Source organism: Stegostoma tigrinum, chromosome 11 (genome assembly GCF_030684315.1).
Source record: "Stegostoma tigrinum isolate sSteTig4 chromosome 11, sSteTig4.hap1, whole genome shotgun sequence".
NCBI classification, from domain to species: Eukaryota; Metazoa; Chordata; class Chondrichthyes; order Orectolobiformes; family Stegostomatidae; genus Stegostoma; species Stegostoma tigrinum.
This window is the reverse complement of record NC_081364.1, coordinates 35,666,766-35,678,512: the sequence shown is the minus strand read 5'-3', so window position 1 is coordinate 35,678,512 and position 11,747 is coordinate 35,666,766. Positions and strand designations below refer to the sequence as shown.

Below are 11,747 nucleotides of genomic sequence, written 5' to 3'. Positions count from 1 at the left end.
GGCCTCACCAATGTTCCACACAACCACAACATGACTTTCCAATTCCTACACTCAACTGTCTGGCAATGAAGGCAAGCATGCCAAATGCCTTCTTCACCACCTTGTGTACCTGTGACTCCGAAGGCAACGAACAATGTATTTGAACCCCTAAGTATCTCTGTTCAACAGCATTCCCCATGGCCCTACCATTAAGTGTGTAAGTTCTGCCCTGGTTCTTCTTACCAAACTAGAATACCTTGTATTTTATACAAATTAAACTGCATTTGCCACTCTCATCCTATTGGCTTAATTGATCAAAATCTCTTTGTGACCTTAGATAACCTTCTCGACCGTCTACTATACCACCAATTTTTGGTGTCATCCGCAAACTTACTAATCACGCTTCCTATATCCTTGTCAAAATCATTTATATGTGTTTCTACATTTCTTACTAGTTTCCCCTTATCATCTATTTCCTCCCTCTTTTGTCATCTTTTTGTGAGTATTTAAAACTATCCCAATCCCCTGATTAACCACGAATCTTTGCCACATTATATTTTTAAATTCATTTTGATACGATTAACATCCTTGATAAAAACGTTTTGATTTATTCCCTTCCTAGAATCCTTTTTGATCACTGGGATGTATCCTCGCTGTGAGTCATGGGCTATTTTCTTAATCACCTGCCATTGTTCCTCAGCTATCTTTTCAGGGAAATTACTTTCTTACTTTATTCCACCCAATCTGCGTTTACTAAATTTTCTTATTTAAGTTGAGCACAGCTGTTTCCACTAGTTTCACACTGTCAGGCTGCATGCTAAATTTCACCATGTTGTGGTCACTGTTCTCCAAGGAAACTTTATAATCCAAGATCATTTATTGTATCTGCCTCATTACACATCTCCAGATTCAAACAGCCTGATTGCTGGTAGGATCAACAACATATTGTTCTTGGAAACTGGCCAGAATACACTCTATGAATTCTTCCTTATGGCTACCTCTGTGAATTTTATTTTCCCATCTGTATGAACATTAAAATTACTCACAATCAATGCTCTTCCTTATTGATGTGCCCTCACCTATCTCCTGACTTATTCTTTGTTTTTCAGAACAGCCATTACTGGGTCACGAGATTATACCCAGCAGTATCTCACCTCCTTGTCATTTCTTACCTCCACCCATATAGTTTGTGCGTCATCTGATCCAAGGTATCCACTGTGCATAAGCCATCTTGTCTGAACAAAGCTACCTCACCACCATTTCCTTACTGCGCATCTTTTCAACAAGTCACATATCTTTTAATATTTAGTTCCCCATTTTCGTCTCCTTATAACCATGTCTCCATGATGATAAGATCATAACCATTTCCTTCATTTGTGCTGTTCAATTCAATTATATTGTTCCACAAATTATCTGGATCTAAGCAAGGAAGCATTATTGAATCATAGAATCCCAACAGTGTGGGAGCAGGTAATTCAGCCCATTGAGCACACACCAACTAATCAAAGACCATCCCACTCACCACCCCACTCCGCCACAACTCTATCCCTGTAACCTTGCATTTCCACCAAATCTACACATCGCAGGATACAATGAACAGTTTAGCATGGCCAATTCACCTAACACACACATCTTTGAACTGTGGGAGGAAACTAGAGCACCTGGACAAAACCCACGCAGATAGAGGGAGAATATGCAACATCCATATGGAGAGTCACCCAAGGGTGGAATCTAAGAGATAATGGGAACGGCAGATACTGGAGAATCCGAGAGAACAAAGTGTGGAGCTGGATGAACACAACAGGCCAAGCAGCATCTTAGGAGCACAAAAGCTGACATTTCGGGCCTAGACCCTTCATCAGAAAAAATCTGACGAAAAGTCTAGGCCCAAAACGTCAGCTTTTGTGCTCCTAAGATGCTGCTTGGCCTGTTGTGTTCATCCAGCTCCACACTTTGTTATCGAGGGTGGAATCTAGTCTGGATTCTTGGTGCTGTGAGGCAGCAGTGCTAACCACTAAGCCGCCGTACCGCCCCTAATTTTGTCTTTTTATAATTTTATCTCCCTTCGACCTCAGTTGCTTTTTTTACGCTCGTAAACTCCATCCTTTTCTGTTCCGCTCTAGGTATTGTTATCTAATTACCGGACCTGCCTGCCACCATACCTTCTATTTTCTCAGCCTACTTTTCATCTCCCCGGTACCCTTTTCTTCAGATCTAGTTATTTGTTTTGTCAGGACACTAGTCCAAGTGAAGCTGTCCCACCAGAAACAATTCCCTCCTACCCCAGTATTGGTGTCAGGGATCCTGACCTGAAATCTATTCCTCCCACACGGATCTTTAGCTACTCATTTAACTCTTAGACTTTACCCCATGTCAGTTTGTCTTTGGTTAAGATTGTAAATCTGAGATCACAAAATTGGAGGTTGTTACTTTTCAGATTTTATAGCTCTTAACTGTTCAAAATCTTTCAGCAGTACTTCCTTTCTAGTCCTATCAATATTGTGGTACCAACATCAATGCCAACAGCTGGACTCTTCCTCTCCTACATCAGGTTCCTCCACAGCTGCACAGAAATGTCCTTAAGGCTGGCATCAGACAGACAACACACTTATGTCGGCAGAGAACAGTTTCTATTCCTGTAACTATACTTGGCCCTATTGCTACTATGTTACTGTTTCCTCCCCCACATGAATGTAATGTCGCTGCACAGAGACCTGGAGTCTGGAATCACGCATTTAATTTCCACCATAGCAATTGATGGAATTTAAATTCAACAAATAAATCTAGCATTTAAACTTAATTTCAAGAATGGCACTGAGAAGCTTCCATTGATTGTTGTCAAACTGAAACCCATTCAGTAATACTCATATGTACTCACATGGAAATAGACTCTTCTGTCCAACTTGCCCATGACAACCAGGCATCCTAAACCAATCTAATCCCATGAGCCAGCATTTGACTCATATCACTTTAAACGTTTTCTATTCACGTACCCATCCAGATGGCTTTTAAATGTTGTAATTGTACCAGCCTCCACCATGTCCTCTGGCAGCTCATTCTATGTATGCACTACTCTCTGCATGAAAAAGGTTGCCCCTCAGATCCGTTTTACATCTTTCTCCTCTCATTTTGAAATATGTCAATAAAATTTCAAAGGCCTTATCTCTTAAACTGAAACAGTTGATTTCAAGCTATTTTTGGCATGTACTTGCCCTCTAGTTTTGGACTTCCCTACCCTGGGAAAAAGACCTTGGCTATTCATCCTTCCCATGCTCCCCATAATTTTATAAACCTTTAAAACATCCACCCCTCAGCCTCTGCGTTCCAGGGAATATAGCCCCAGCCTATTCAGTAATGTGATGGAAGGAGTTATTGACACTGTTATCAGGTAGCACTTACTCAGCAACAGTCTTGACTTTGCTATTCAGTTTGGTTTCCACCAGGTCACACAGCACCTCCTCTCATTGTAGCTTTGATCGAAACAAGAACAGCTGGACACCAGAGATAATGGAAGTTGACCTCCCTTGAGATCATGTCCACATTGTCACCAAGAGGGGCTTCAAGGAGCCTCAGCAAAACAAAGTCAATGAGAATCAGGGAAGACTCCACAGGTTGGAGTCATACCAAAAGGAAGATGGTTGTGCTTGTTGGAGGTCACTCATCTCAATCTCAGGATAATACTGCAGGAATTCTACAGGAACAAGGACTGAAAAATGTTGAAAGTCTCTGTAACCAAATTCACACAGTGACATAACTACAATATAAAACACAACCATATAAACACTAAACAAAACTTGCAAAGAAACTTATAAAGTTGCAATTTACAGAAAAATTTAGATGGTGAAAACTGCAAGCATTCCTAAACTGCAAACTAATGGGTTATTCATCCCTGCTTATGGGCCTGTGATGTCAACGTAACAAGAATTCACAGAATTACAGTACACAAAACGATAATTGGGCCAATTGCCCTGCATTGGTGTTCACTATTAACAGGAGTTTCCTCCTACTGTTCTTTATCAACCATGTTCATTTCCCATTGCACTTCCGACTTCTTCCTATCCATCCTCATTCTGATCTCTTTTGCTCTGTCCCTCCCTTACATTTCCTACTCCCATCAAACCGCTATTATCCAGCATCTGTCCTGACGCACTGAGACCAACAGATGGTTTCAAGCAGAGGCACCCTTTGCTCAGTGCGCAGTCGCACAGTTTCGAGGGTCGTAATCCGCCAGAAGTCAGTCCCTCCGCCGAGACCCCGCCCCTCCACCAGAAGGCGGCCTTCAAGAGCCACGCCCATTCGCGGACCCCGCCCCATCCCATAAGCCACGCCTCGGGCCCCGCCCGCCGCGAGCCCTGACTTTGCAGAGGCCTCACTCGGTGGTGGCCGTCCGGGTGAATGTGGAGCCTTGTGTCCCGTGCTGTCGGTTTGAGCAGCGGCTTGAGGCGAGGCGTGTTCACCATGCAGCTGAAGACGGTGGAGTTTGAGTCGCTGTTCACGGATGGCCTGAAGACTATCGCAGGTGAGGCTGCCGCGGAATGGGGACTGATGGCGTTGGAGGTGGGCCGCCATTTTAGCAGCGGTATGTGTGTAACAGCGGGCTGTCCGCGACTGGGCCTTTCCCTTTCCCTGTGGTTTCTGTCTCTCTCTCTCTCTCTCGGCACTTTCTGTCTGTCTCTCTCGTTGTCCCTCTCTCTCACTCGCTCTTGGTCTCTGACATTCTCCCTTTCCCTCTTATTCTCTCTTCTCAATTTCTGTTTCGCATTCTCTCTCTCTCCCTCTGTGTGCGTCGATCTGACCTTTTACATTGGCACCTTTCACCTAATGCCACTATCTCTCACAGTTACATGTCTGACTCAAGTCTATCATGAATTGTCCTTTTCTGAACACTCGCAGTTCACCTTTCCCCTCCCCCTGTCAGTTTTATGGTCTTCGTGTTTTTTTTTCTTGCTGCATTATCTTTCTCTGCTCTGAACTGATACCTTTGATGGTGGAAGTGTTTTGGAGACCTGGCAACAGTGATCACATTTTTTTCTCTCTGTGTCTTTCCTCACCCCCAATCTTTCCAGATTTGTTCAATAAAAACAAGTATGAGTTGAGAATAGCAGGCGGCGCCGTGAGGGATTTATTAATTGGGAGGCAGCCAGAAGATATAGACTTCGCCACCACAGCTACCCCCGACCGTATGAAAGAACTGTTTCAGGCTGCTGGTATCCGGTTGATCAACAATAAAGGGGAGAAGCATGGCACCATCACGGCAAGAGTAGGTCTGAAATGTGAACAAAGCCAATCTCTCTCTGCATCTTGAATAAATCATTTATTGTGGCTTAATGTCCCATTCTACCTCAAAATCTGCATTTATTGTTGAGATAGGTTATACTATAACCTTAAAATCTGTTTTTACTGTAACAGGAATACAATTATTAAGTTGATTACCATAAGATAAGATTATGGCAAAATGAAAGGATAATGCAGCAGTTAAAAGCATTATCAAAATGACATGTTGAAATGGCTTCTATTAAAATTTCATTGTGGCTCAGATTGCAAAAAATTACAAATGTCTTTTTTGAAACCTCCTGAGTTTGATTGGCTTGTAGAGTTGTTATTCAAATTTGTATGAACAAAGAATTCAGAAGGAGACTTCAAAACCCAATAGGTAAAATAAATGTCCATTAATTTTCTTAAATTATTTAAGAAGTTTGCTCTTAATTAACTCAGTTCTATTCCAATTAGCTGGTAATTTAAAGTTATTTAACTATTTTTCATTACTGTCATTTCTATTATGTGCACTTTTGTGATCTTCAGGAACACAATTCTAGATACAGTATTTGTAAAATTAATTAATTGTCATGGCGTTTGTGGGCTGGGAACTTTATATGATCATTGTAATGCATTTATTTTGGAGTATAAAGTTTTAACCATTTTAGTCACTTTAATTCCTTGAGTTCACATGAATCAAACTAAGATTGTATAGTCTTTCAGGTTCAGAACAAAAAGTTATGATTTACCAATTTTAAATATATTCGCTAGGTAAACAATCAGAACTTTGAGATTACTACGTTGCGAGTTGATGTTGCAACAGATGGAAGGCATGCTGATGTACAGTTCACGACAGACTGGCAAGCAGATGCTCAACGAAGAGACCTGACAATTAATGCCATGTTTTTAGGTAATCATCTATTTTAGTTTCAAATGGGCAATGCTTCATGCTGAATGTCTTAATTTTTGTTCCTGTTGTTAAATATTGAAATGGATGTAATTTTTCTTGAGCTATGATTTTGTACAGAAGCTCATATTGATGTTTCACTTATTTCTCAGGTCTGGATGGCACACTGTATGATTATTTTGATGGTTATGAGGATCTGAAAAACCATCAAGTCCGATTTGTCGGTGATCCGTCACAAAGAATACAGGAAGATTATTTGAGAATAATGCGGTATTTCAGGTTGGTTTGTTTCTGCTTTATTGTTATATCTGATTAAAGTTGATTTTTAAAAAAAATTGCATGGAGTAATTTTAACATATAGCTTTAGTTTCAGAAGCAAGTTTCTATTCTCTGATAATTGGAAGGAATTGCATTCTCACTCTGCAAATTTTTATCAAGGCCTCAATGAAACAAAAGCATGGGCGCAAGTATAACTTATCCCAGGAACATTATTACATTGCAGAGATAACACGGTGTGAAGCTGGATGAACACAGCATGCCAAGCAGCAACAGAGGTACAGGAAAGCTTGACGTTTCGGTTTGGGACCCATCTTTCTGAAGAAGGGCCCTGACCCAAAACATCAAACTTTCCTGCTCCTCTGCTGCTTTCCCTGCTGTCATCATCCAGCTTCACACTCTGTTATCTCAGATTCTCCAGCTTCGGCAGTTCTTACTGTCTCTGTGATATTACATTACACTTATTGTTTCATTTAAAATTAAATTCACACATGGTCCTTCTTAAAATCTGAAATTTGTTTTACAATGACCCATTTTTAAAATGATTCTATACACCTAAGTTCACTTATTCTTTAGACTTGCATGTTCGCTTTGGTGTAACTTTTCTAGAAATAATGATCCAGATTTTCCAATGGCCAGATAATTTCTAATGCAATATAGGAATTACACGTGGGGATCCTGTGGAATCTCTATCGTAGCAGACTCTGAAAATTAAAAGATTTCCCCAATGCGAAGAATCCTCAAAAATCTCCATTTAAATTGGAGAATTTGAAGGTCCCTTGGTACCTATGTAAACAGTTACTCAGGAAACGTAGACTATTAGATATCTAGAGCTCCTTCCGAGTAACTGTTCAGTTTAATTCATATTTCCAACTATGCTTCCCTAACTCAGACCAGACACTACCTCATCTCTGTTTGAACAACCTGCTGCATTCCACCTGATCTGATATTGCCCATGCACTGTGATCTGCTTTAAACACTGCATGCTTTAAATTATACAATGTACTATCCAAGTGCTATTTCAGTTTTTTGTATATTTGCTTCAGACTTGATGGCAGAGAACATCATAGTTTATAAAACATCCTCCAAACCCTCCTCTCTTGAACCCTCTTGCTAATTCTAATACGTTAAGGTAATAGAATGCTGCTGAGCAACAGAGATTTTATATGCAGATGATGTGATACTAAAGTCAGTCACTCCTCCAGAATCTGATTGATTTTCAAATATAATTACAGAGAGAAGGGCCCGATTACTTGATGTTCATTGGAGCAGAAGTCTATTTGTGGGATCCCTCCATGCCATTAAGGTGCAGCTGTCACTTAGTATATTTTAATGAAGGATCTTTTGAGACCCTCTCCTTTTACCTGTAGTCTCATGTATTAGAACTTACAAGTTGCCAGGCTTGCTGTTTTTAGCCTGGTTGTATCAACCCATACGTTGAATTAAATTTGTATACATGTATGTGCTTTCACCCAGATCCACATCCACCGGTACAGGAGATCTGATCCTCCCATGCTGACCTTGTGCTGTTTTCCTCCCCTGATTGTAAGTGAGACTATCACAAATACATGAGACTATGTATTATCAATTTTAATTCAAACTGGCCTTTCATTTTGTTAAAGAAAGTGGACTATAGAACTAATGATTTGAGAAGTATTGCATGGCATTTGACGGTAAGAAAGCATCATGTGGGTTTCCTCTTGCTGCAAGCAACTCTGCTACTCCTGAATCTTTGCTTATTCTCTGTATCCTCAACTCTCTCAAATCTATTTGACCAAAGTATCTTATGTTCACCAGTGGTACCAGGACATGATTGGCCCACTTGTCCTTTTGGCAGGATATATTTCACAAAGTAATGTTCCAATAATTATTCCAAGAAAACATTGTGCATGCTCAGTGCTACAGTAACTTGAGATATTATACATTTTTCACTATTTTTAGCAAATTTGTGATAATAAAGAAATCAATCAAGTTAGACAGATATGATTGTAAGATAGATAGAATGGTGTCAAATTCTACCTTATTGACAACTTTGTAAAATGCTCCATGTTGACAAACTAAATTTTATGTCCTTGCGGTAGATGGGAATTTTGGGTCATGTTATCCACCAACCTATTCTCTCAGTATCATGGATAAACTGTTTAGGTTCCGCTGAAGACAAGTGAGTTATGGTAAATGAGGGACCCATGTAATGTAGAGCACTACCTGTAATTCCATGTAAGCTTACCCTTCTCTCTGCAGTCAAATTGTAAAACTCAAACACATTTGGGCCTGTAGACTCTTTCTCTGGAAGAGTGGCTGGACTGGTACAATTATTGTTGCAGGAAGTAGATAAACCTTGAAACCACAAAACAAAATCTGGTTCATTATACTGATAATTTATATTTTCTAGGTTTTATGGCAAGGTTGCCAAGGAAACAGGGGACCATGACCCGAAGGCACTCAAGTCAATCAAACTGTATGCAAAGGGTCTGGCAGGGATTTCTGGAGAAAGAATCTGGTTTGAGCTGAAAAAAACTTTAATTGGAAACCATGCTGCTCATCTTGTCAACCTCATGTATGAGCTGGATGTAGCCCAGTATATTGGTAGGCATAGATCATTCTTGATGTATCTCACTAATGTACAATCCCTTCCTGTACTGTACCATTCCTTGCAGAGTTGTCAATATATGGTATAACTTTGTAACTTGATAGATAGTTATGTGACATCTTTGTATAGTTTTGTACTTTAGTTTTCATTTTCTTCATCCATCCCTTGTAGGATTACCAGTAATTGAAGGCAACCTGGAAGAACTGAACAAAGTGTGCAAAAATGTGTACCATCATTCTCCAAAGCCTATGACTGTACTTTCAGCACTGTTTCGAATACAGGATGATGTTTTGAGGCTTGACTTGAGACTCAAAATTTCAAAAGAAGAAAAACAACTTGGTTTATTCATTGTTAAGTACCGAAGAGATTTGATTAAGGCTGATGGACCTGATCCATTAAAACCTTACAGAGATTTTATTATAGATGTAAGTAAAAAAAAAAAAAAAAATTTTCAAAGAAAAGATGGCAACGCAGATGAAAATTACAGTTTATATAGTGAGTTTTCTGAAAGTAAAGCATTCCAATAACTCCAAAAGATTTGAAAATTTATGGTGGGGAAAGAATCTCAAACATGGTTCTTGAGGTGTTTTTAAAATGGGGTAAAATGCTGGTTTCATTGCTTCATGGTGTCCTGACCAGTGTTGCCTCAATTTTCCTTCTGGAAACGTAAGTTTGTTGCAGATCATCATTCACGGAATATCCAGATTGCTGCACATATGTGTCGCTGTAGATGCTTAAAGGGAACATTCTGACCATAAGTAAAACATTTGTTAATTTATATGTGTTGGTATTCTCACATCTTAAATGGGTGATTAAAAATGTTTTGGCTGATTTCACATGACATGGTTGAATGTTTACAGCAAAGTTTTAGGTGAGATATACTAAATCCATACTGAGGCCTATTTATGTCTGATTTTATGTCACTTAATAATAGTCCTAATAACAAAGGTGTAAATCCCATTGAACCAAATTCAGAAATCCTTTTTTCTGATAAAACACAAGATTGCTACAACCTTGAATACTCAAAGACTACTTTCTACACCAATTTTGACAATAGATGGAAATGCTGAATAAGCATAGCAACATCATCCCTAGTCAGGCAGCACCAAAGAACCACATATCTAACTGACCTGATGGTTCCAATCTTGCTTTAAGCAGGGTCTAATTCTTGTTCTATGAAGTTAATCTGTTGTTTCAACAAAGATGGTTTGGTGCAAAATTATTGCTGCCTTAAGCATACTATGTAACATCAAGTTTTATTGTGCATTGCTCTGTGAAACTCATCAACCATTTAAGATGCTAATGTGTTGCTTAAACATCCAGGATTTATCATTGATTTCAACACCTAATAGAAGTTTTGTCATGCAGTGTTACATCTGGGATGTTAAAAGCAGACAAACCACAGGCTTACTACTGGAGAATGCAATTTTGAGAGCATTTTGCATGTTCCTCTTGAATATTTCTTACCATGAATTTTCAACCAATCTCTTCATTAGTTGACTTGTTACTGTTCTATGGTTAAGTTGGTTGCTGAATGATTTGTGATGCTGCTGGTTTTGTATCATTGCTTTCTGCTTAAATTTCAGTCCAGAGAGCCAGATGTGCAGAGCAGAATATGCGAATTGTTAAAGTACCAAGGAGAGGAGAAGTTACTGAAAACTATGGAGCAGTGGTCCATTCCACGCTTCCCTGTTAGTGGCCATGATTTAAGAAGAATAGGAATTGTTTCTGGAAAGGAAATTGGGACAATGTTGCAGGAACTTCGGAATACATGGAAAAAGAGTGGTTACCTGATGGATAAGGAAGAACTGTTAAGCATGGTAAAAAGTCCATGAGCACATCTCTCATTGTTGTGAAACGGAGAGAAAAAACTGTTACATTGATAATAATTTTGACCCTTATCAACCTTGGATTCTTGATTATGTATGTTTATGGTCTAGTATTTTAAATTCATTGATTTTTTTTTTCTGTAGCTAAGATCATCGTAGTTTACTCACATAATGACTAGTTTTATTTAGCAAATGAATTGGATTTAAAACTGGGTAGATTTGGATACATGTAGATGACTAGGAGTCAATTTAGATTTGGTGACTCTTTCATCTAATTGAGCCCTCAAGGTTTGAACAGCTTGTATAGGTAAAGGTTAGTTTGCTTTGTACTAGATAAATGACTGGCTTAAAAGAAACCAGAAGGACAAGATCTAAAACATTTCTTCTGTGTTAAATTTGCATTCTGAATCACCCATTATCCTGCAGCCTACTGCATAATTTGTTTTGTAATGAAGGATGTTTAAAGAAAATTAAAAATCTGAGCCCATTGTCAAATGTTATTCCTGCATTTGTCTTCAGGTTCAAAGTTTTATATTTAAATTATTTTCCCAGTTGTTACATCTGATTTTTGTACTATTTTCACACAATTTGGCAAGAGCAGTTTCAGTGAATTTATCCTACTTTAACTGCTGATTCACTGAACAGTTTTTTTTCCTGAAAAACAAGTTAAAACCATGTGATAATAAAATGTGAGGCGAGATGAACACAGCAGGCCCAGCAGCATCTCAGGAACATGCTGCTGGGCTTGCTGTGTTCATCCAGCCTCACATTTTATTATCTTGGATTCTCCAGCATCTGCAGTTCCCATTATCATTAAAACCATGTGAAATAGGAGCAGAATTAGGCTATTCAATCTGCTGAGTCTGCTGCTGTTCAATGAGATCATAGCTAATCGATAATCCTCTGCTCC

The 11,747-nt window shown here is 39.2% G+C and overlaps 1 protein-coding gene across 1 annotated transcript; it reads left to right on the top strand.

Annotated features, from left to right (window-relative positions):
- The first annotated feature begins 4,302 nt into the window (after positions 1 to 4,302).
- Positions 4,303 to 11,332, top strand: trnt1 (tRNA nucleotidyl transferase, CCA-adding, 1). The gene is made up of 7 exons (XM_048548248.2): positions 4,303 to 4,498; positions 5,046 to 5,239; positions 6,007 to 6,145; positions 6,295 to 6,421; positions 8,811 to 9,004; positions 9,180 to 9,433; positions 10,595 to 11,332. Exons 1-7 carry the CDS (start codon positions 4,375 to 4,377, stop codon positions 10,841 to 10,843), a joined length of 1,281 nt encoding a protein of 426 aa, XP_048404205.1. The 5' UTR covers positions 4,303 to 4,374; the 3' UTR covers positions 10,844 to 11,332.
- Positions 11,333 to 11,747: the final 415 nt, after the last annotated feature.

Bases quoted from the DNA above. Each gene is read 5' to 3' on its own strand.
- trnt1 (XM_048548248.2), top strand. From the start codon at position 4,375: ATGTGGAGCCTTGTGTCCCGTGCTGTCGGTTTGAGCAGCGGCTTGAGG. The intron at 5,240-6,006 runs GTAGGTCTGAAA...TATATTCGCTAG, and splicing joins ATGGCACCATCACGGCAAGA to GTAAACAATCAGAACTTTGA. The intron at 9,005-9,179 runs GTAGGCATAGAT...CATCCCTTGTAG, and splicing joins GGATGTAGCCCAGTATATTG to GATTACCAGTAATTGAAGGC.